Here is a 24,385-nt window from a genome sequence, read left to right as displayed (position 1 = left end):
GGCAGGAGTAAATCCAATCAGCATTACGCTACAGAGGAAAAACACACCACCGGATCCACTGTGGCATCAGCCCAAGAGCCGCCTCAAGTCACTATTATGACTAAACATCACTCGGCCTCTGTAAACATCAAGTGGACTGCTGTTCTATAGAATCACTCCAATGAATATGCGTGCACACACACAGACAGACACACACACACACAGACAGACACACAGACACACACACACACACACACACAGACACACAACAGGAAATGTGAGACACTGTAAACACCAGAAAAGTGATAACAGGACGAGAATGCGAATTTTCTCTGTGCATGGCCTGGGCACTTGGACAGACATGAATCAGCAGAAAGCCAGACCTCTGGCCAACCACGGCAGTGTGTGGCGCGCTGTGCTCCGATGAGAACCAGAGAGAGGGGACATCAGGGAGATGGCTCTGTGGGCCGATTACCCGAGAATGCGCTCCATCCGCAGCAGTCAGTGGTCATGTTACCAACAGCCCCAAAGGAGGACGAGCATGGAAACAGCCCACCGGACACGCCCTACAAAACAAAACCGCACCCTGGGCAGGCCAGAGGGGTCAAACTAGTCAAGTCAAACCTCATCACCATCTGGAGAGGACCCTAGAGAGTAAGCGTGTGTGTGTGTGTGTGTGTGTGTGTATTAGCCTCCTCAGTCCTCAGCCTCCCTCTTTCAGCTGGCGACAAGACCATCCCTGCGTTTCTTCGAGCTGGTCACCATGGGAACGCTGATCATTTGAGACCTCTTCATTTTGATTAAAGTGCAGCGGGCAGACAGGGCAGACCGAGCTGAGACGCCAGTGAATGGCATGAGGAGTTACGAGCGCTGTGCCCAGGCACCGGGGCCCAGAGGCTGCCTGCTGCTCCAGAGTGCCAGTGGGCATCGGTCAGAGCCACTTACGGGCTCTCAGACATGCAAACCAGGGTCACGGTGACACGGTCTGGAGTGCTTCCAGTCAGAGGGGAATGTCATGATTGATGCTTGACATGATTTTTATGAAATGTTGATATTCACTACTGCACACTGTGAGCCTACTTGAGAATGAATGTGCTGTTCACCTTCTATAGATTAGCAATCGAGCTGAACATCGTCCAGTTAGAAGGATAATTAACAGGTCTGCATAAATATGTGAGTGATTTAATCCACTATTGGTTGTATAATAACATCTCAAGTCGTTTATAAGACTATGCAAACAATACCTACATCCCCAAATACTACAGCTCAGACCATGTTAAACCTGAAAGCTCTTTACACAGTTCATGGAACCGTTCTGTGCTCATGTGTTCTCTTTTCCCTGGATGTCTCATGCGGTTCCATGTAATGCAGCAGTTCTGTGTCATGTAATCTGCTGTCGTGTTCTGCTGCAGCTCTGCAAGGAAGCAGGCTGACGCTTCCTATAACAGCTGGCCAGCATTTGCGTGTGGGTATGATACAAACATGCGTTGTGCATTTCCCCCTCCACCAGTGTCCATATTGTGTGTGTGTGTGTGAGTGTGAGTGTGAGAGAGAGAGAGAGAGAGAGAGAGAGAGAGAGAGAGAGAGAGAGAGAGAGTGGGGAGTGGGTGCCTGGTAAAAATCTGCCAGCTGTGAAAAACTACAAGCAACTTCTGCTGACCTCAAAGCTCCCAAAGCTGCTTTGTGTGGGACTTCAAAACACAGACGATGGCAGCAGCAGCTACAGCAGGACAGAGAACACTCAGAACACTCAAACACCACACTCAAGATACAGGGGGGGCGGTGGGGCGGGTTCTTCCTTTAGATTTACATCAGTGGCACCTTTTCCAAAGTAGCAACAAAAAACCAAAACAAAAAAAAAGCACAGGCCACCATCTCACCGCGGGAACAGGATTCCTGAGTTCCTCCTCACCTGTTGACTCAAGCGAAATGCCCACACAGGCTGTGGTGAGGAAGCACATGACTAATGGTACTAACCGGCTTATAAGTGCACCAGTATTTATTCAGCAGCTCACGGATACGGGTGGAACAGGAGTCTTTCTACTGAACTAAACAAACAGCACCAGCGGTTTGGAAATATTGCTGGCCGGAATGTTTTATCACTGGAATTCTCCCTATTAATGAGGGAGACACTGAGCCAATCAATAAGAGTGCTCAGGTGACAGGAATGGCATGAAGAGCTGATTGTCTTCTATTCTGTTCAAACTAGTGCTTACGTGGTCCTTAGGAGGAAACAGTATGTGGTTTCAACTTTTGTTTAAGCTTGTTCTGTTAAGAATCGGATGAAAGCTTGTGTTGATGTGGCACTCAGAGTTTACAGTGACGTGTTGCTGTAACTGAGTTTGAACCCTAATAAAATTGACAGACGGGACCAATCTTTGGCCCAGCTGGGCTTTGTACCGGCAATGAGGAGGAGCAAAGTGGGTTAGCTTTAACAGGTCTGAGGTCAGTCCAGATAAATGATTATGGACATATTCATCACCGAGTACTGACAAGACCTCAGAGGCCACTGACAGGGAACAGTAGAAGAGGCTGCTGGATTCAGAGGGCAGTAAGCAGTGTGTGAGTGTGTGTTGGTGTGTGTGTGTGAGTGCGTGCGTGTGTGTATGTGTGTATGTGTGTATGTGTGTGTATGTGTGAGTAGGGAGGGGAGGGAGCAGTGAAAACCTAGGTAGTAGAAACCTTGGAAGCTTTGGGAGAGCATGGCTTCCTGCTAGGCTAACATTAGGGCTCAGCATGAGGGCAGCCACAGACCCCACCCCACCACACCACACCACAGCACACCACAGCAGAGCAAAGCAAGCCCCAGTCAGGGAAGAGAAGTGATGATGTCATCGTGTTCTGACAGGAAGATAACTGTGCTGCTCCTGGCTCAGCAGGATCACACAGCCAGAGATAGGAAACAGCAGGGATACACACACAGTGACACACACACACACACACACAAACACACACACACACACACACACACACACCAGTGGAGCTGGTCTAATCTGCTCAGGGTTTTTCCTGCCGCGAGGGCCAAGGCGAGTGTGACTTTGACCAGAGGGAGTGGCCGTGAGGTGAGTGAGGTCTGTCTATGATGTAGAGAGCACAGCCCACGGGTGCGACCTAAACACAGCGCCCGGCCCGAGTCTGGCCACAGCCCACTCACAAAGACTGGGCCTCTGACTACATAACAAACAACACATAAGCCAGGTTATTAAAGCTGGTATGACACAATAGCGCTTCTGTTCCTCCCTAACCAAATCTTAACTCTGAGTGTTCGTCGGCAGCGGCAGTAATATGTCTGTATGAGGGTGTCGTTTGTGTGTGTGTGTCTATGTGTGTTGAAACTCAGGACTTACACTGGCATAAACAAAGTCTTAGCACATTTGTTTACATTGGTGGAATGTGAGACCGTGACATGCAAGGGAAGGTAACAATTATGAGAGGACCCGGCAGGCACAAGTGAAGTTAGGACACTGCTGCAATACTAACATCACTGGACACAGACATTCAGAGTCACAACTCTGGGTCACCACCAAAGCACACCAGGCCTTCTTTTCATCAACAACAATTATTTGCAACAGGAACACTATGCACCCTTTATCTTGGTCCTTGAAAATGTGGCGTGTTTAGAGGGACTGCTGGCTATAATCTGAAACACTGCTGCTGTGGCTGTGGTGCTGGTTGGCTTGATGGGGTTTTGTCGTTTGTTCCCTTGCTTTCTAAACATCATCTAAGCCTATTTCACATTAATGGAGCCCTAGGAATGCGGAGTTAATCATCTGAATTATTAGTGGCTCGCGAGCAAAACACAATAGACCCCTTTTAAACGTTTTGTTTTTCCACACACACACACACGCAGCTCCAGAGGCCATGTGTTGCACAAAGAGGTCAAAGCCCACACCGCCAAGTTTTAGCATCACACAAGCCATGGAACGAAACCTGTCCTGTTAACAAAGAGTTTGTGTGTAGCCTATACATACAAACATGTTGCTGTCAAACAGTGATGGGACCGGGAGAGGGGCGCGCGCGTGCGCGCACGCACACACACACACACACACACCTTTCCACATCTTTTCCCAATTGATGGGCAGGGAGCCTATAACTCATACCATGCCACAGTTTAAGTACATTCCTATTTAATCTGACAGATCAGGTCAAATAAACGCCAGCTGTAAAATGAGAGGTGCGGCTCCTGCACTTGAACAAGAGTTCATGAGGCACTGTTCTGGGGCAGGCGTTCTTGGGCGCTCTCGGCTCTATGGTGCCAATTTAAGAGTCCCCAGGCCTACAACAGGGCACGATAAACCGCTGCAGTAAGTGCACTGGTGGTGGCTATATAGGCTAAAGAACCAGAATCTTTTGTGGGTTTAAGATGGAGCTTTATGAGCTGCCAGCTGGGAAGACCACCAACCTTGTGAAACTTCGTCAGACAATTAGTCTCTAGTATGAAGGGCCTAGCCTTGAACTGTATTAACAATATAACTCTGAAGTGGGTGTGTTAGCGAGTCACATTCGGCTGATAGGTTTCGGGCATCGACTATTCCTGTTTTTTAGGTCCAATATGTAACGGTAGGCTAGGCTTAGGAGACACAAATTCTTTGTAGCCCTATACCTTGACAGGCCATGCTATTGTAGCAGGTTATGATATGGGTGACTGGCAAAAGGGCATAGTGGAATTGTAGAGCACTGTGTTCCCTTTAGAACAATCTGAACCTTGGAAGGGCATTATTGATTACAATTATCTATGGGCCAGTTGATTTTTGGGGAAACCAATTATTTATCTGAAGCAAAACAGCTACTGCTACACTGCAGTACAATGAGTAGCCTTATCCATTTGCATGTTGTCTCAAACCACAAACGACACTGGTTCTGTTTCACGAATGCGGCATAGGGTGGACAGACAGGACAGGGAAATAGCGGTGGGTCAAATGCGACCACGCAAATGTTCCCACCTCTCCTGTCTTTGTGTGCCTAAAATCGCTGAGTGCACACATCGTAAGCTGTTCACCTTCATGCATGCGCTTTTCATTACTCTGACAGGGAGAACAATGCTGGGATAAGATTGGCATGATATTTTCAAATATGAACCATATGGCAAATTCACATACCTGCATTGCCGTAGGATTTAGCAAAGAGCCAGCCCACACTAGCGCATATTTTGGCTCTAGTGAAATCATATTGATCCACGGGTTTTATGTCCGGGACCACAAAAGTCTTTCTCGTAGCATTCGAATCCACCATAGCGAGTCCGCAGACAGGCCGTGTGGAAAGGAAAGAAAAGATCCGGTGTGGAGGTAGTCGCGTTAGGAAAGGGAAATCAAGCAGTCATCCTAGTCGTATTCCACAGCGTCAAGGCTGTAGAACTCGGGTGTCGGTTAACGTAGCCTGCTCACGGAAAAGAATATTCAGAAACTGTGGTTTCGGTGTTTGGATGAATCCCGTTTTGGTCCGTTTGTTTATTTAAACTGTTTCTCAAGTTACAAAAGCATTGTAAGTATCTTAAAAATCGCTAGCGTCTCCCTGAACAACGCTTTATGCATTTTTGACCCCGCTTCATCGCCCGCATCGTTGAGCGTTTTGAGAGTAAAGATCCGCTGATGACTGATTTCCAGGTGCTCCAAACTCACGTCAGTCAACTGGGTGGGTGACCAATAGGATTTGAGCATGAGTGACAAGAAATGCGAAAAGGCGGGCACTATGCGTGTGAACGCAACCATCAGGTAGGGTGGTGCTTTGCCCATTGAGACAGGTGCAGTACCGGTATAACCTGCTGCACTCAGAAACATGTAAGGAAGCCTTTAAATCAATGTAGCCTAAGATAGGAAAACGCAAAAATACTTAAATTGCAATTATAGTATTAGTATAGTATTAGTATAGTAAAGTAACTTATAGTAAAATGTACTAACCCATTAAATTATTGTTAGGATATTTCGTATATCGGATATTTCATTCGCACTACTGCAGACGTTTGTTGGAAAACATTCTTATGAGATCTACATTACAGTTCTTCATGCCTTAGGATAGGACTGAATATTAGGCTACAGCAGATGGATTCCGAACATTTTTTTTTACTCAAGTGCAAACCAATATGAATCAAGTTTCATTTATTTTTTTTGTGGTCATGTCAAGGTCTCTAAGGTAGGCTACTTGTACTTTCACATTTATTAATTAACAGCTGGTGAACCATTAGCCTACGCACAAAATGATCCACGAATCTGTTCGTAACATGATGTCCCTGAAAGTTCTGAAAGATCGCCGGTCATCTCAACACACTAACTTCATAAGAGGATTACCACTCAACTATTTTAATCTAATCAAGTATGGGAACATTTCTTGGATGTGTATTTGCCCTTATTCTTTCCCTCACGCAAGAAGCAAAAACAATGTTACGTTGAATTCATTGTTATTCACTTCCACACTTGTATCACCAGGTACTTACATTCCAGTTCACTCAACAACTGGAAGAACACCTGCTTTGGAAACATGTCAAGCTTCCAGTCTAGTGTAAAACAACTCGGAGATCCTATTTCACAACAATTAAGTTCAGTGTTTAATAACTAGTAGCCTACAATGTTGCTGAAGCACTTGCAGGCTATGTAGATTCAGGTTACATTGTAGACGGTTAAGTTTCCAGCTGCAGGCTGCTAATTTAGTACAAACACCAGAGGCTAAAGGTTGACGCTACACATCTCTGACGACGACTGAAACCTTGAACCGCTTTCACTTTACTCCACCCCTATAGTGCGTTTGCCCCTCAGGACACTCAACAATCCGCTCTCGATCCCACAATGCACTGCGAGCCGAGGTATTCAAAATGTGGCTGGCCCCCTCCACCGAGTCCCTCATCAAACAATATGGTGCAATCAAGAAATAGTCGTGTTAACGCTGACAAAACATTTAATGGAAGCAGGCCATAGCGATGATAACTCAGTGTAACTCAATCAAAAGGGAAGAGTGACCTCGTGTGTACAAAATCTGGTACTACATTAATAACTAATCTGGAAAAAAGTGTTGACTTTGCAAGGCCATGAAGGAATTAGGCCCACATGATTTTAGGGAGGGTCTACAGAGTCTGGTGATTTCTGGTTGGACAACAGGGAAGAATACAGTTGACGGCTCAGGGTGTGTTATTGGATCAATCATCCTTCAGACCTCCAAAGACAGCAGAGGGGACAGTCTTCTGCTCCAGTTGCACCTCTGTGGCAAAACAACATCAACATACATTACCAATCAAATAACAGCTCTGTCAGTCTTACAATCACAAGTGTGCGCTGACAGACTGAGAACAGGCATGGTGGTGCGGTGTGACTCACCATCAGGCTCCTGATCCTGATCGTCATCGTCATCCTCGTCATCAATGTCAATCTCATCTGGATTGGCCTGTTTGGTCAGTTCTGCAAGTTCGCTGCGAGACGTGTCACTCCTTCATAGACACACAATGGGGAAAACAAACAAAAAAATGAGCACTGATTGAACCCAAGTACATGTCACGTGACAAGAGTTGCCATTGTTCGTCGCTCCTACCTCTAGTCTGACAGCGGGGCTCTCTCAATCTCTGTATTAAGCAGGCCTTTGTCTTCACCGTAACAGGATAAGTAAGACCAGAGGCAGAGGCTGCTATGTGTACACAACGATCACTCCGAGCGCTCATCTCTGGCTTCCTACTAGCCCTTCCAAGGGCTGCCATTGCACACAACTCTCTACTTGTTTTTACAGTGGAATTAACTCTACTTCCTCTGTTCCCTCATGAACTAGCCTATTAATAAAGCTTTTTGATACAAAGAAGAGCGCCTTGGATCAGTCTTTTTGCATGACGTCGGGAATATTTCACCAAAGAGCACCTTCTGACTACATAGTGAGTACATATTTGAAGAACACCGAAGCCCTCCTGCTCCGTGTCTTTATAACTCTACTTCCACTTGAACTTTCACTGAATTTTTAATGGGCTCTCCACTGAACCAGTCTGTATCTATTTAATTCAATTAAACTCAATGGGACCAGAGACAGAGGTGAATGCGTACCTGACGAAGAGGATCTTCTCCTTGGGTTTGGGCTTGTCTTGTTCAGCCTCTGCAGCCAGCTGCTGGGCCTTCTGCTCCAGCATCTTCATATCGTCCACTCCACCCTGACCAGGAGCAAGGTCCGACACTGGCCACAAACAAACACACAGGTCAGAGTCATAATGATAATAAATAATTATAAGACATATTTATATAGTGCCTTTCAAAAATCTGTTTTTTCCCCACTTTACAAATAATATAAAAAAAAAATAAAAAAAACAGACTACATTCAGTACAACAGAACGTATTGAGATCAGATTTAGATTATCTGGACAACATCTGCAACCCAAATACTCCAGAAGAGCTGCAATGGGGGTCTAGTAAGATACTTTTGATTATCTGGCACTATGGTGTGTGTGTGTGTGCTAACCTGTAGCGTTGGAGGTGGCCTTGAGCATCTGCGAGGACATGAAGTTGACCTGCGTGTTGTACGTGGCCTGGACGCTTCGCTTGATCCTCAGCATCTCGCGGATGGTGTCCTCGTTACCATGGCGAATCTCAAACTCCTTCCACGACTGCCAGAAATTAGCTGTGATCTAGAGGCAAGAAACAGAGCAGTGAGTTTTGTTCGGAGAAACAAAATGAGCAGAACAAGTGAATCTACATGACCTGTAGCACACAATCCATCATTGCCAGACTGATGTTCTGGAGGGAGATGTTCATCTGTGCTCATACCCTGGGATCACAAATCTGGGAGCAATAGGAATAGATGGCTCTGGCGCGGTCGATCTCGCCCAGCTTTGCCTCCATGTCAGCAAAGCGCAGACACATATCTCTGGAGTGCTCATCGGGAAGGACCTGAGACAAAAGCAGGACACAGAGGTCAGAATGGAAACTTGAAAGGCTCCAAACAGACCCAAACCACTCCAAAAAACGTCAACATTCCCTACAAACACAAGTCGGCTCCTGGGTTCAGAAAGTGGGGATGATGTACTCTTTTACACCTTGCCAACAGGCTTAACACCCGGAGCCAGAAGCTGATTGAGCATGTGGAGAGTTGTAGGTGTATGTTGGCATCAGTTTAAGTAATGTGAAGATGGACCACTTCCAGAACATTCTGGACTCTGGCCCAACACTTTAAAACACGGCCGTGTGTTCACCTCTATGGCCTTCTGGTAAATGGCCCTGGTGTGCGTGACTCCGTAGATCTCAGCAGCTCTCTTGATGTAGATGTTGAACATTTGATGGCGCTCCTCAGTCTCCACGGCTTGTGTGGCTCTCTCGTACACAGCCATCGCGTGGCGCGCAAGACCATACTCCTCTTCAAGCTTGGCGTACAGGAGATATATGGCTGTCGACCACAAATATGTTAGGAGAAGCAGAGGGTGGATGATGCAACTAGCTAAACTGTGAATGCAAACACCAGCACACCTCAATCTCAAACACAAATAGGTGCACTCATTCAACCTAGCTTAGACGTGAAAGAATATCTATAGAATATCTTTAGAATAGATAGAATTTAGACCTCTGATACTCAGTAATGTTTAACATTTCAAAGTATAGCACTTAGAGTAACACATACTATTACAGTCTAACTCTGTATATAATTTTCCCTGCTTCTCAAATGGTCTTACTTTTGGCAAACTTTGCAGGGCAGCCATCTAGGGCTTGCTCAAATAGGTCTCGCGCTCTCTCCAGCTTCTTTCCTCCATAGCGATCGATGAACTTGGTCAGATACGTGTTCCAGATGTCATACACATTGGGCCACTTGAAGAGGGCAATGCCTCGTTCATACGCCTGCAAACAGGCCAAGACAAAAAATGGATTAGCAACTTATCATTTAGATAGATAGATTTGTAGGTACAGATTCAGTTTCAAGTGACAATGAGATGAAATGCATCACATATCTTACAAGCACACTTCAAGAAGCATGTGCTTAAAAACCGCATCGGAACTCCCCCTATTACCGTCGGTCCCGTATTTCCGCCGTCTTGCGTGTATGTGTCACTTAATATCCATTTCTATACAAACCAAGACGGCGGACTCCTAAAGAAACGCAAGCACCCACACCATAGGTGTATCTAAATTAGCTATGTACCAAAAATGACATTTTACCGTGACTCAAAGAGCTGTAAACAGTGTTGTAAGGCTGCGTGTACAAATCCGCTTGGAGCTCCAGTGGAATTTTCATTTCATGACAAGAATTTTCGGTCTAACCGTTTATGTGCTGTTGAAACGGTGTAAACAGGCGACACACCAGGCCAGCACTAACCTCCGAGCGTCGTAAACAAAATCGGATATTTCAGGCAGTAAATGCTCCCGTTAAGAACCAAAAAAGATTTTGTTCAAATCTACACATTTATGGCTACTGAAAAATGTATGGTTCATTTATCAAATGTTATTTTGAATTATTGAAAAACATTGTTGTTTTAGAATTTTCGAACAAAAGTGGTGATAATTGGAGGCGTTACGACAGTATACAAAATTTGTTTGGAAACACCTTGAGTTGAAAACTATTCCTGTAAACATATGAAAAGACTGAACTGTGTGGTACTGAATTGTGGAGTTAGACCATTAGATCATTACATCTTTTTGTGTGCTCTGTTTATTTGGGTGGTCCTAAAAAGGGGTATTAATGATGCAATGTGTGTGGAGGTCCAAGTGCCCACGGGGACCCGGGTCCGAGTCTGACCCGGGTCATTTCCTGTTCCCACCTGATCTCTCTCTCCCATTCGCCTCCTGTCTGCCTTTCTGCAGTAAATTAGCACAAGATGCATATTTTGGGCACTCAACACAGATGCTTCCACTAATCAGCTCATTTTTCTGGCTGAAGAGTTGTGCTAATTAGAATCAGCTGGTTTAGAGAACAAATACATGGCACAGAGGAAAGCGGCAGCACCTTTGTCCTAATTGGACATTTGTCATGATTTAACATACTTCCTAATGTTTTATTCCCTCAGATTTGTCTGGTGGTTAATTACAGCTTTGTGGTATGAACAACTCAGAACACATATTCATATTTTACATAAGGATAGAGGGCAATTCCGCGCAAAACTGTCACATCCATAACACAATGCCATGGCATTTAGTTGCCGTTATGGACGTGACAGGTTTGCGTGGAATTGCCCTTGAGGATCATAAGATATAAGGGACAGTGCAGAGGGGGGTTTTGCCAGCTCACCTTGAAGCTCTCCTCAAAGTAGTTGTGCTCCTCCAGGAACATGGCATAATTAATAATGATCTGAGGGGTGGCTATCCGCAGGTCAATGATGCGGTCATAAACAGACTTTGTAGACTGAAGAGAAAAACCAACACGTCCAAGTTTTAACAGCAGTCACTTGCAATCTTGCTCTACTAAACCAAAGATCTAGATACAGTGCTATGCACACGCAATTACAATCATGTACTTACAAACAACATCTGATTGTATGATGTCCAACATTCAACACAAAACAAATGTACATACCTGGAAAGTGCCCAGGCTCTCCTCTAAGTCAGCCAACATCGACCAGACTTTAAGAGACTTGTACACTCGATTTTGCACAGGCTCCGATGCATCAAAGTATTCAGCTTTCCTTGCCGGAATGGCTGTGGCTTTCTGGAGAGTACAAAAAGTCAGTGTAAGTGTCTGAGATATGACAGGGACTTTCTAATTGCTCTGACTCAGTTAGTCTAAATCAAGTTTCAAGTTTCTTGTCTCTAAATGGGTCTTACCCTAAGGATGTGCAGCGCCTGGTCGTAGTTCTCGTGTCGCAACTCCATCTCGCCGTACTCACACCACACACCTGACAGGTCGTCCACCACCTTGAAGTTCACCTTGGTGGCCTTCTCGAAGATGGTCCGTGCCTAACAGATTCAACAAACATTAGAATTCCAGAAGAAAAGGACCATTCTATTGTAATAAAGCAAGAAGAAAGAAGTGACAGATTAGCACTTAAACAAAACATAAACATAAAAAACAAACAAAAATACTCACATCATCTAGTTGTTCGTTATCTTCGTAAAACCTGGCAAAGGAGACCCAGAGGGAGTGTGGCTTCCCTGTGGCCTTTACAGGGTCCACCGTCTGCACTGCCTCAGTATACGTGTTGATGATCTGAATGAGGGCACACAAACCACAGTCACGCATAGAAAAGTCTCCATAATGGCAACCACTGAGCGTCTCTCCTCTTGGGTGTCCAAGACACGGGGGCAGGCCAGGAGCTACTCACCTGGTGGGGTTTGCCTTCGTACAGCTTGACCCTCTTGTGCCACTCGTGCACGTTGTGTGGGTTCTGTCTCAGCAGGACACTGTTGAGCAGCAGCGGACGGCGGGTGATGAGCTGCTCGAAGCGGGCCAGCCTCAGCTCCAGGTCAATGTCCTCTACACAGGGCAGGGAGGATGGCAGCGGATTAGTGGAGGTTATTATGCCCTTACCATGCACTTCCCCCTCTTCTTTCTTGTACCACTTTCTCCTTTAACTTTGTTAAACTTTGACTAGCACTCTCATCCTTTGGTAATGGTAATAATTGATGTAGAATTAATTGCTAAAAATAGGAATTGTTATTCCCCCACTTTTTGTCTGGACTTATGGTAAAATATGATTACATTTTAATTTCTGGTGATTTTAATGCCCATATTTGCTGTGAGTCACAACCTCTGACCCGGGACTTTTTAAACCTGCTCGACTCATTTAGTTTAAAACAAGCAGTCACCGGCCCAACTCATGAAAAGGGTCACATTTTAGATCTTGTGCTGTCCTATGGCATTTCTGTCTCTGCTTTTGAAATCTTGCCATGTCCTGCCATGTCTTTTTCCAACCACTCCCCAATTCTGTTCACTGTGTCAGTAACATGCCCAGGTAATACCCACAGTGTCTCCAAACAGGTATCCCGCACGCTAAACCCCTCTACTGCCGGGCATTTTTCTACCATGTTCAATGACTCCCCCTTGTGTAGGCCGTCATTAGACTCACTTTAGACATTAGACTCAAGTACACTGCTGATGAGCTTCACTCTATGCTCTCATCATCCTGCACTGGCATTCTGGACTCCATCGCCCCTTTCAAACCAAAACGCAAAAAAAACAGTCAACTCCATGGCTCAACGACGCAGCACGCGACCTCAGACGCACCTGTAGGCGGGCGGAGCAAAAGTGGCAGAAGGACCGCCTTCACGTCTCCCTCCAAATCCTCCGTAGCTGCTTGTCGGACTACCACCGAGCCGTTAAAACTGCTAAAACTCAGTACATTTCCACCCTGGTCTCCAGAAACAGTCACAGACCCCAGGTTATTTTTAATACTCTCTTTAATTCTCTCTTAAATCCCCATAATGAATCCCTTGTTGTGCCATCACCCGCCCTCTGTGAAAGTTTTCAAAAATTCTTCATTGACAAGGTTGCCGCTCTAAGGCCTTCAGATACCCCTGCCATCCCACTCCCTGCCCCTCCACCCCTCCCCCTGCCAGCTGTCCTCAAGCAGTTTGAGCCCATTTCCCTATCCTCCCGCTCTGATGCAGTCAGACATCTGTGGCCCTCAAACTGCCCCTCTGACTGCCTACCCCCCCGCCTACTCAAGGATGCTACGGTCCTCGACACGGTTGCCCCCTTCCTCCTGCTGCTGATAAACACCATCCTCACCTCTGGTTGCGTCCCGGCTGCCTTCAAGCATGCTGTGGCTCAACCATTACTAAAAAAGCCCAACCTTGACCCCGCTATACTCTCAAACTTCAGGCCTATCTCCAAGCTACCGTTCCTATCCAAAGTCCTTGAGCGAGCGGTTTATGTCCAGCTGCAATCCTTCCTGTCCAACAATAACATCTATGAGAAGTTCCAGTCTGGCTTTAGAACAGCCCACAGCACAGAAACTTTGCTCCTGAGAGTCCTCAATGAACTGCTCCTAGCCGCTGACTCAGGTAGCCCTGTGATCCACCGTGTCGAAGGCTGCTGTTAGATCTTAGAGCACCAGGATCACAGGATCCTGCTGGCTCGGCTCGAGCATCATGTGGGCATCAAAGACTCAGCCCTGGAGTTCTTCCGGTCCTACCTGGCCGATAGGAGCTAGGAGACTATCTCCTCTCCTGCGGGGTCCCTCAAGGCTCTATTTTGGGTCCCATCCTCTTTTTACTGTACATTTTACCCCTAGGGGATATCCTGGCAAAACATAACATCTCCTTCCACTGCTTTGCAGATGACGTCCAGCTGTATAACCCTCTTAAGGCTGATGGGCAGGCTGCACTCCATCTACTGCGTGACTGTCTCATCAAGGCATGAATGGGTGCAAACTTCCTCAACCTTAACGAGAGCAAGACTGAGTTAATTGTCTTTGGCAAAACCTCTCCGGCCTTCTCCACCAATGCCCTGGGCCCCATTGCCTCTAACATCAGGCCCTCTGTCAGAAATCTGGGTGTGATTTTTGACAGCAAATTCAAGTTTGAACAGCAGGTCAGTGCAGTAGTTAGGAAGAGCTTTTCCCACCTCAGAACCCTAGCTAAGACCAAAGCCTACCTGCCCCAGAGCGATCTTGAGAGAGTCATCCATGCCTTCATCACATCACAACTGGACTACTGTAATGCTCTCTATACTGGCATTGATCAATCCCAGCTCCGACGCCTGCAGTTGGTTCAGAACTCAGCCGCCCGACTCCTCACCTGCACTAAAAAACGTGAACATATCACCCCAGTTCTGGCTTCACTCCACTGGCTCCCCATCCGCATCAATTTCACTACGGTCAGCAGACCAACTGCAGCTGGAAGAACCCAGGGCCAGGCTGAAAACTAGGGGGGACAGAGCCTTTTCAGTGGCAGCCCCTAGACTCTGGAACTGCCTCCCCCTCCACATCCGTTCAGCTCAGTCTCTAAATGTTTTTAAGTCCCTTTTAAAGACCCACCTCTTTTCACTTGCCTTTGGCTAGTGTCTCCCTTTATGCCCCAGTGTTTAGTTTTAAATGTTCTTTTTTCTGCTTTTCTTAATTTATTACAGTGCATGAAAATGCACTGTACTGTTCTCACTAGGCTTCTTCTTATCATTCCAACTATATTAAACCTCATCTACCTAGTTCAGTCATTCCAACTATATTAAATCTCATTTACCTAGCAAATAATTTAACCATTTAAACTATTCACCTATTTAACTGTCCAGTCATTCCAACTATATTAAACCTCGTCTACCTAGCAAATAATTTAACCTTTTAAACTATCCACCTATCTGTTCAATCATTCCAACTATATTAAACCTCATCTACCTAGTTCAGTCATTTCAACTATATTAAACCTCATCATGTTGGTTGCCAATTAGCACATCATCTGTTTTAACAATATATTTCACACCATATGTTTTGCATTTTCATGCACTGGTAATTCCCTGGAATTGCGTTTTCTAGTTTTAACTGCAGCCCTTTTTGTTTTGTTTTTGTGCCTTCCTGTTTTTTATTTATTGCAATTTATTGTGAAGCACTTTGGTGCGGCTAAGCCGTCTGTAAATGCGCTTTATAAATAAAATTGACATTGACATAGTGGAGGCTATTACCTGAGACTTCAACAAAACACTGTGGCCCTACTGTTGGATGCATAGTCTTTAAGTTGTGGTGGAAAACATTAATGTTGTGACTAAAGAGACACCATACCATACAGCACCTCACTATTTCCACAGAGACAATGCTGGGAGAAATTCTCAACTATACCCATAAAAACAAACACTGCTATATACAAATCCTCACCATCTTCATCCTTTCCCATCTCTGAAGTGGTCTCCATTTTGGCAGCGATCATGCTCTCCTCAAACTGGGCATAGCTGTCGAACACCTGGGTGAAGTCTCGCACAGTCACCACTGTCTGGATGGCCTCCTCATATACGTCTCTTGCCTGGATGGGACATTGGGGGAGGGGTCTCAGTTTAAATGCACCTTCAAATCAGCACACTAAAATCAATACTGAAATCTTACATACTTCCTGCATAGTTCATGACATCCTTGACAAAAATAGCATTTGGTTTTACATTTTACATTGTTCTGCAAGGTTTGAGCTGACCTATTTGTTTGCTATATCAGGATCACCACCCCAGAGGCTTGTGGATGTACCTTCTCAAAATGGCCACTGCGGATGTAGTAATCAGCCAGGGAGCACCAGAGCTTTCCCAGCTGGTCTGTGAAGCGCGTGAGGCCACCTCGGATGATGGCGCCCACGTTGAGCGAGTTCACCTTGTCTGGGTTCTGGGAGATCAGGTCACACATCTCGTGCCACAGCTATGAAGGTCACAAGGTCAATATGGGGTCATATGAATTGCAGAGACATGCATGCATATCTTCTAGTGGATATCAAACAGGCACTTACCTGGTAGTTAGACTTGCCCTCTTTGGAGACAAAGTGCTCATCATTCACAACAGCCGCTAGACGCACAGCTGCCTCGTCCAGACGGCCGACTGAATGCAGGTAATCGATGTATTCCTCTGTATTCTCTGGGGAGAGCTAACAAGTGGTAACAAGATGGACACGGTCAGAAAATACATTGTTGTGACAAACGAAACACTTTACAGTCTGTCACTGTAGAGACTTAATGTCATGAGAAATTAAGCCCAGGCAAGTAAGGCTAAACATCCTTGAAAGGGTTGTTCACACCAGGGACGATATCTATAACATTAACAGCCAAATAGTATCGCTCTAGCTAACATGAATGACAACATCCACACATTAACTATAACGATGACGACATGAAGAACGGTATCACTGGGTATTACTTTGGGAGCATTTTTTTCGAGAACGATAAAAAGCTGACAGCCAATTATAGTCCATCACATTTGAGACATCACATTCATCAACAACAGGAGAGACTTTCCTTATAATTGGTCAGTGTGGACACTTTTATCGTTACAGTTACATTTAGTCATTTCTGGTGAGAACCAGAAATCTGGTGAGATTTACAGTAATCACTGATCATTCTGTAAATAACTGTTCAGTCACTGTAAATGGCGAGTTCATTATTCTGACCTTCAGGTAGCGGCGGTATACTCTGATGGCAGTCTCAGGCAAGGGCAGGTTTCTGGCGAAGCGTAGGTACAGGGGCCAGATGCGGGGGTGCTGGGTGATGGGCAGGGCTCTCAAGGCTCGGTCAAACGAGCGGCGACTCCTGGTGATCTTGGATTGAGACACTAGGAACTGACAGTAATCTAGCCAAATCCTTGGCATCTGGGAGGAAGAACATTATGACATGAGCTTCATCAGTAAACATTGCAATCCCCATGGTGTTTAGGCCAAGTCATAACACAGCAATGAAACCGTTATACTATGAACATGTCCTACTTTGTGCATGAAAACCAGTGCTCTTTCATGGCAGTTGTTGACCTCCTCAAATGATGGGTCTGTTATGCATCTTCCTTTCACTTGTTTCCTTCTCTCTCTCAAGTAGTTGTACCAAAGCTTATAACTGCAGAATGGAAAGCAATAGACATAAGCATCAAAACCTCGAACATTTTTAGATAACAGCATGTTACACAACGTTACGACAGATTCCATTACCTTCCCGGGAGCTCTTTCAAAGCTCGCTCATAGATCATGTTGAGCACTGATTTCGAGGCATTCTGTTTGAACTCTATGTAGCGCATCCAGCACTTGACAGAGTAGGGATTCCTGATGATCTCCTCCTCATATGGGAGATCATCTTCTTCCTAACAAGAGAAACAAGCGCAGGGTAAAAGCCCACATGTATATGAGAGGATGTACTGTTCATTGTGGAGACATGCGTTACCGACATCTTATTCCAAAACCAAGTCATGAAGAGTTGGGTATCTCCTGTCACACCACAGTAGGGAACTAGCCAGCTAGCAAAGCCCACTGAACATTAGCATGGTAACCTTTTCAGCAATGTGCAACGCTTACAGCTGACAAAATACACCCAATATAAAAACTGTAGTCTTAACACGCCGTATTCATCGATGCCTTACATGAACCATATGAAAATGGCATCAGAATATATTGTAACCTGCTTCGGCACTCATGAAATGGAGGCTAACAAGCATAGCTAACAAGACAGCTAACGTTAGCATTTAGTACAACAGGCAAGGGCGCCACGGCTGTAAAACGACATCTTAATCTCAACCCATGAGCAGAGGAACACTAAATATAGGTGCACTTACAAAGATAACATCGCTTTTCCCGTTCAAGGAAGGCATCGCTCACTGAGATCAGTCCACGATTTCCAATGAACTGTGTAGCTAACTTAGCAGATTACTTTATTGTGATGAAAACTTCCTTCCTACAACGTGTAGGGAACGTAAAGCTGGCCGCGCCCACAATTGAATTTGATTGGATGTTACACTTTACGTCATTATTTTAACTAGGCCTAGTTGACTTTTTCTAAATAGGTGTTACTATATTATTTATGTTACTATAAATAAGTATTTATAACAGTGTCGCTTAATTGATGGAACGCTACACTGTCAGAACATCACAAATAGTGCACTTTGTCATTTTGATGAGGATTAGGATTTCTAGCATCACTATTTCTCTCACTCACTTCTTCACTATTTCACTTTTGCTTGATTTTTTTTAAAAGCTGTTTTCTTTTTCTTCTTCTTAAACACATTCAGGTGTGTGTGTGTGTGTGTGTGTGTGTGTGTGTGTGTGTCTCTCTCTCTGATGCTGCAACATAATGCACACACCCTGCTATTTCCTTCCCTGGGAGGTATTCACATCAGGCTATCAACCAAATACTTTATTAGATAGGATTTGACAGATCACATTTGTCCTTGATAAACAAGTTAACAGGCGACAGGTGTCAAAACTTTCAAAATCTTACAGCACCAAATCTTACAGCACATGATTTATGGTCACTTCTAGACAAAGTTGTCCTGACCAGATGGTAAAAATGAAAATAACTTCACAAAATCAGTTTCACATGGACAAGTACAACACACAATATTCCATAAAATAAATAGAGGTGGGACAAAGACAGTTAAATTCATATCTAAAAAATCTTCATATCTGGAATAAATGTCATATGAAATGAACTGACATACAGTCCACAGTCCTGTTCATTACAGCATAACTAATCTAATCATTCACCTCTTCTTCTTAGCCCCTTCTCTCCCCTCTTTCCTACCATCCCCCTTTCCTTTCCCCCTCCCGCTCTCCCCTCGTCCAGCGGCCTTCTGGATCTGCGTGCTGTGGACCCTCTGGATGAGGGAGAAGTAGTCCTCGTCTGGGCTGATGGGGCTGCTCTTCGGGGGGGCCCTGCAGGGTGAAGAGGGCCGGGGCCGGCGGTCCCTGGAGTGGGCCCGTTTAGGGGAGGCCCCAGAGGGGTGGGGCGTGCTGCCCGGGGAGAGGGCCAGGGAGGAGGGCCTGCTGGGCAGGGGGCTCAGGGGGACCCTGATGGACTCTCCCGGGGGCCCCAGCGTCAGGAAGACCTCCGGGAGCGCACACTCATTCTCCTGCATTCTCCGGATCTGGGAGAACAACATGGGGAACAACATGAGAAACAACATGAGGGAAAACATGGGGAACAGCACGGGGAACAGCACAGGGAACAACATGAGAAACGACATGAGGGAAAACATGGGGAACAGCACAGGGAACAACATGAGAAACAACATGAGGGAAAACATGGGGAACAGCACAGGGAACAACATGAGAAACAACATGAGGGAAAACATGGGGAACAGCATGGGGAACAGCACAGGGAACAACATGAGAAACGACATGGGGAACAATATAGGGAACAGCACAGGAAACAACATGAGAAACGACATGGGGAACAACATGGGGAACAGCACGGATCAATAAAGTCATTAATAAGATGTGTTATAATGTTTTCTTTGTTTGTGCTTCCTATGATTCAATTGCTTTACATCCATAGAATTCTTTAAATAATATTTTCATGTGGTAGGTTATCTATTATATGCAGTATTTTGATTAAATTACTTTTTCAAAATAATAGAACAAGATGGCATTATGGTTACCTGTTGTGGAGTAAAGCTCATGGATACCTGAAATGTCACCTTCAGACAGAAAAAGAAAATGACACATATAAGCATTATTGTGCATATGTATTCAAATGAAAATAATGACAAAGAAATGATTCTAATCTCCAGAGTTCTCACTTGAGTTGCTTCAGTACCAAGATACTGCTTTTTGTCTTGGTCAGACACGGGGCAGAAGGTTGTGGACCTGGGAGGGGGCCTGTGAGAGGCCTCTGCCTGGGTGGGGGACGTGGGTCTAGAGCGAGCTTTTCTGTGGGTAGCTGGAGACCGGGAAAGAGGGGACCTAGAACCAGGAGACCTAGGAGACTCACATAGTTGGTGGGCTGTCACCGCTGCATTTTTCTTGGCCACCTAAGTGGAGACGTCGGTGTTTGAAAAACATGATCAAGTGAGTGATTTAAAATAAATGTAAAACATTATATTAATGAATTATACATTATAGATATAGATATATAGACATGGTAAAACTAAGCACACTGGGCCTACATTTGGGCTTGGCAATGGGCTGAGTGTTGCACGCTGGTCATCAAGCCGCCGGTTTTGACTGTTGGTCAAGAGTTTAAATAAGCTGTCTGGATCTTGTCCTGTGGTTGGTATGGATTTGATGGATGTATTCAGATTGCTTGAAACACTACAACACACTTTCAGGCAATGCAAAAAGCTCTACATTTGTACAATCCTGTTGGGACGCTGTGTAAATAAAAACAGAATGCTATGATGTGCAAATCATGTCAACCTTAACTGAGAATAGTGCAAAGACAACATATCAATTGTTGAAACAGAGAAATGTTTACAGTTACCAGCATTTGTGGATGGAGCATCAAAATCATAGACAATAGTTATCGTTATCATTTCTTGCTCACACAGGTATATACTCTGCATCGTTAATGTTATGTTGTCAATGTCCTTTTTGCAGCTATCTTTTTAATATGCATATGTTTTTGTACATTTTATAATTCTTTTACTAACCAAATTGTTTTTTTGTTTTTTTACAAGAATTGCAGATGATCAAATTCTGCTTTTATTTTCATTTTACACAGTCCCCCACATTTTTGGAAACAGTAATACTGACCTTTGTTTGTACTTGAGGAGGTATGAACTGGAGAGCTCCTCTCTCTGGGATTGAGGGAGCATCGCTGTTCGTCCATTCGGCCACGCTGGGAGTGCTTCATGATGGTGAAGAACTTCTCTTGATCCACAGCCGCTTGTTCTGCACCCTGACATATGAAAGCAATGTGCATTTGAGCCCAGTGTATATCACTGCATAAACGTAAGTTTATTCAAAATGATATTTTGAAACTGCTAGGTAAGTGTCTTTATACTAAAAAACAATACCAAATAGAATATAAGATTCATAACACCTGGTTTGATTTTATTTTTTGCAGTGTGTGCACTGTGCAGGTATTGACCTGGGTTGAAGACTTGGCGCTCTCTAGCTCGGAGGAGACATTGAACGATGACGACCTCTTGGGAGGCTTGCAGTCCTCTGGGAGGCCTAGTGTGGGAGAGGCAGGTCTGGAGTAAGTCTTCCTGGCTAGCCTGTCAGAGCCCAGCATCATCACCACGGCAGGAGCAGAGCAACGCTGCTCATCCATCCTGAAACGCTGAGAAAAACAACAACGCGTCAAAACGCGGCAATGCGTTTACACAGAAAATAGATGTTTATTGTACATCAACACATGCTGTATACATGGACTTAAATTCAGCTGTATCAAGTACATCAATTAATTCAACCAAATTTGTTTGAACTTTGAAGATATTGAATTCTAATACATGGAATTTAGAGACAGCCTTCCTCTCTGCTAAATGCACGGATACAATGTAATGCTTTAATAATGTACAATGTAATACTGTAATTCCCCCACACTCAAAGTGTATGTTTATTTTAAATGTTTAATATACTGTATATTTAAATTATGACATATGTCTGGACAACAATGCCTAAAACAACTGTAGCTTATGGTGGTACTTCAAGGTTTGGAGCAGCGTATGAAATCTGCTCTCAACCAGGAAATTCCCCTTGAGGATCAATAAAGTATCTATGTATCTATGTATCTATCTATCTATCTATCGAAATGCTGTCACCCTTATCCCTTCCATTTTAAAGAAGCTCCTCACCTGTGCCCTGGACACAGCTTTGCAGAGGTTGTCTGAATGATGTGGTTCCGTTGGTGTCACAACCTTCTTATTCGGTTGGCTGCAACCGGAGGGTGGCTGAATCCCTGGCAGAGACCGCATGCAAACACGCTGGTCATCAAGCCGACGACTCTGGGAGCTGGCCACCATTTTGAAGAAATCGTCAGGATTCTGAGCTGCATGGCAAAACCAGGAGGACACAAAACATCACACAATGTCCCAACATTACCTATGCATTGATGACAGGAAGGCAGGTTGATCCTGAGATGTGTGCAAAATCATTAAGAGGACTTATCGTAGAGTGTTATTATCAAATATTTAGTTTGTGTTTGAAGGCGGAGAGGGGATAAAGAGGGAGATCTGATAGTTTTTTATGCCTGTTTGTGAAATGTTAGGGGATCTTTGAGGTAGAGATTATGTAGCAATTCTGACCTAAATGGTTTGTGTTTGAGTTGTTGGAAGCGGGTGGTGTCCTGTTGGTACGCTGTAGGTCACATCGCTGTTCTTCCATCCTACCACGCTGTGAGTGACTGACCATAGAGAAGAGCTGCTCTTTTCCCCCTGAAGAGGACTCCTGAGCAGAGTACATCAACAAAACAGACTATCAATGATAAGAGTCTGTATGAATGTTACAATGCATCTATACGACAATTCTCTATCTTTATCCTAAGGACAATTTATATGTATATATTTATGTATGTATATATATATATATATATATATATATATACTCTTTTGATCCCGTGAGGGAAATTTGGTCTCTGCATTTATCCCAATCCGTGAATTAGTGAAACACACTTAGCACACAGTGAACAAACACACAGTGAGGTGAAGCACACACTAATCCCGGCACAGTGAGCTGCCTGCAACAACAGCGGCGCTCTGGAAGCAGTGAGGGGTTAGGTGCCTTGCTCAAGGGCACTTCAGCCGTGCCTACTTTAAACCGGCAACCCTCCGGTAACAAGTCTGAAGCGCTAACCAGTAGGCCACGGCTGCCCTAGAATAAATAGAATGCATACAAATACAATACAAACTTTGAAGGTAGACTTTTTCTACCCTCAGCTCATAGCTCATAGCTCAACACTGGAGGAATCATTGCTGTGGTTCAGTACCTGATTGCTCTGTTGAAGCCCCTCTCTCACTGTGTCTGATCCAGGACAGGTGGCAGAACGAGGAAGAGTGGCACTGGCCAGGTCCTCTTCATCCTCCTGGGTGGGAGAGGCCGGCCTGGAGCAAGCCCTTCTGCCAGGGGCGGGAGACCCTGGAGTCAGAACAATCTGAGGTACAGGGTATCTCTTTTTATCCATTCTGATGCCCTGAAACGTTAAATTAGAACATTTTAGAGTGTTTACATTTGTGCTTACATTTGAAATGTAATGTAAACAGGTAATGATGATTATCATAATGGTTTCTCTACCTGTGAACCTGCAAACAAGGTAAGTGATGCTTGCTGGTCCGGAGGTCTTTGGTCTAGATTCACACAAAATCAATAAAAGAAATTGAAAATTGAAACACGGACCAAAGGATGCAAAACAAGCACACTCCAATGCAAATGCAAACCCTCCGCTCTGCTGACCTGCTGTTCCGTCTGAGCAGCTGAGACTTGGTGACGTCCTCTTGTGTTCCAGTGCACAGCGCTGCTCCTCCATTCGCCCTTGCTGCGAGTGCGTCATAATAGAGAAGAGCTGCGTCTCATTGGCCGGAGCAGTGTCCTGCTGAAGGATAAATAATCATGCTAGGCTATCTAGAGTGGGACATGGCCTTTCAGTAATCCACTACAACTGCTCATGATATATCAAATAAATGAAAATGAGCTGGACCTTTATACTGTAACATCAGACAGGTGAAGGTGAACACAAAACCTAAAATGAAGTGTTTGAGACACGGACAGGATGTCATGTCTTACCTGAGCATCACTCCTGTTTCCTGTGTCTGTCTCGGAACCAACAGCTCTCATGTTGATAAGCATGTATCTGCTGTTATGCTCTCTTATGGCAGGCTGTCACTCCTCAGAAAATGTTATGATGGATATCAATATCCACAAAAGCTGGACTGTACACAGATGCTGAGATGATGTGCTTCTTTGCAGCCTCTCTCAGGGATAAAAGCAGGTTGCATCTGTCAGAGGTGCTTTTATATGATATCAACTCCCACAACCATTAAAGGTATCAGGCAGTGGGTTCATATCGCCATTGGTAATCCTACATAAAACCATGTAATCCTTCGACATAGGGGAGGATGAGCTCATGCATTGAGCCACGAGTTACATCAGCATGAGTCAATTTGGGATAATTTATTACACCGTGTCTGGCTTGAGCAGTCACTGGAGGT

The 24,385-nt window shown here is 44.9% G+C and overlaps 3 protein-coding genes across 4 annotated transcripts in view; all 3 read right to left on the bottom strand.

Annotated features, from left to right (window-relative positions):
* Positions 1–5,587, bottom strand: part of camsap3 (calmodulin regulated spectrin-associated protein family, member 3) — a 31,620-nt gene extending 26,033 nt beyond the window's left edge. Inside the window, 1 exon segment of the mRNA XM_048244870.1 lies at positions 5,079–5,587. Coding sequence (XP_048100827.1) covers positions 5,079–5,211 — 133 coding nt within the window. The 5' untranslated portion in view covers positions 5,212–5,587.
* A 1,262-nt stretch (positions 5,588–6,849) lies between these two features.
* On the bottom strand, positions 6,850–18,206 carry xab2 (XPA binding protein 2). The gene is made up of 19 exons (XM_048246787.1): positions 18,077–18,206; positions 17,460–17,608; positions 17,244–17,367; positions 16,932–17,129; positions 16,278–16,412; positions 16,025–16,189; positions 15,665–15,809; positions 12,182–12,333; positions 11,947–12,066; positions 11,685–11,816; positions 11,437–11,568; positions 11,152–11,265; positions 9,605–9,767; positions 9,131–9,321; positions 8,706–8,828; positions 8,401–8,566; positions 7,992–8,118; positions 7,284–7,393; positions 6,850–7,167 (listed from the first exon to the last, which is right to left on the bottom strand). Exons 1-19 carry the CDS (start codon positions 18,110–18,112, stop codon positions 7,106–7,108), a joined length of 2,544 nt encoding a protein of 847 aa, XP_048102744.1. The 5' UTR covers positions 18,113–18,206; the 3' UTR covers positions 6,850–7,105.
* Positions 18,207–18,648: 442 nt separating this feature from the next.
* On the bottom strand, positions 18,649–24,146 carry LOC125296719 (tyrosine-protein kinase ABL1). Of its 2 annotated transcripts, none has more exons than XM_048246788.1 (12): positions 23,961–24,146; positions 23,631–23,769; positions 23,472–23,524; positions 23,167–23,370; positions 22,487–22,628; positions 22,037–22,230; positions 21,328–21,522; positions 20,991–21,135; positions 20,405–20,502; positions 20,039–20,269; positions 19,898–19,936; positions 18,649–19,384 (listed from the first exon to the last, which is right to left on the bottom strand). In XM_048246788.1, the coding sequence occupies exons 1-12, from the start codon at positions 24,021–24,023 to the stop codon at positions 19,001–19,003; spliced, it is 1,887 nt and encodes a 628-aa protein (XP_048102745.1). In that variant the 5' UTR covers positions 24,024–24,146; the 3' UTR covers positions 18,649–19,000. The 2 variants fall into 2 exon arrangements, with proteins under 2 accessions (XP_048102745.1, XP_048102746.1); XM_048246789.1 differs by having other exon boundaries at positions 23,631–23,766.
* Between the last annotated feature and the right edge of the window lie 239 nt (positions 24,147–24,385).

This window comes from Alosa alosa, chromosome 6 (assembly GCF_017589495.1).
Source record: "Alosa alosa isolate M-15738 ecotype Scorff River chromosome 6, AALO_Geno_1.1, whole genome shotgun sequence".
Classification (NCBI taxonomy): domain Eukaryota; kingdom Metazoa; phylum Chordata; class Actinopteri; order Clupeiformes; family Clupeidae; genus Alosa; species Alosa alosa.
Note: the sequence above shows the minus strand (reverse complement) of the source record. Positions and strands in the feature narration are given on the sequence as shown.

Excerpts from the sequence above, each read along its gene's own strand:
- xab2 (XM_048246787.1), bottom strand. The coding sequence starts at position 18,112 with ATGCCTTCCTTGAACGGGAAAAGCGATGTTATCTTT. Across the intron at positions 17,368-17,459 it reads TTGAAAGAGCTCCCGGGAAG|TTATAAGCTTTGGTACAACT; the intron begins GTAATGGAATCT and ends TCCATTCTGCAG. Across the intron at positions 8,119-8,400 it reads GGCCACCTCCAACGCTACAG|TGTCGGACCTTGCTCCTGGT; the intron begins GTTAGCACACAC and ends GTTTGTGGCCAG.
- LOC125296719 (XM_048246788.1), bottom strand. The coding sequence starts at position 24,023 with ATGCTTATCAACATGAGAGCTGTTGGTTCCGAGACAGACACAGGAAAC. Across the intron at positions 23,525-23,630 it reads CTGCTCAGACGGAACAGCAG|ACCAAAGACCTCCGGACCAG; the intron begins GTCAGCAGAGCG and ends GTGTGAATCTAG. Across the intron at positions 20,270-20,404 it reads GCCCATTGCCAAGCCCAAAT|GTGGCCAAGAAAAATGCAGC; the intron begins GTAGGCCCAGTG and ends GTCTCCACTTAG.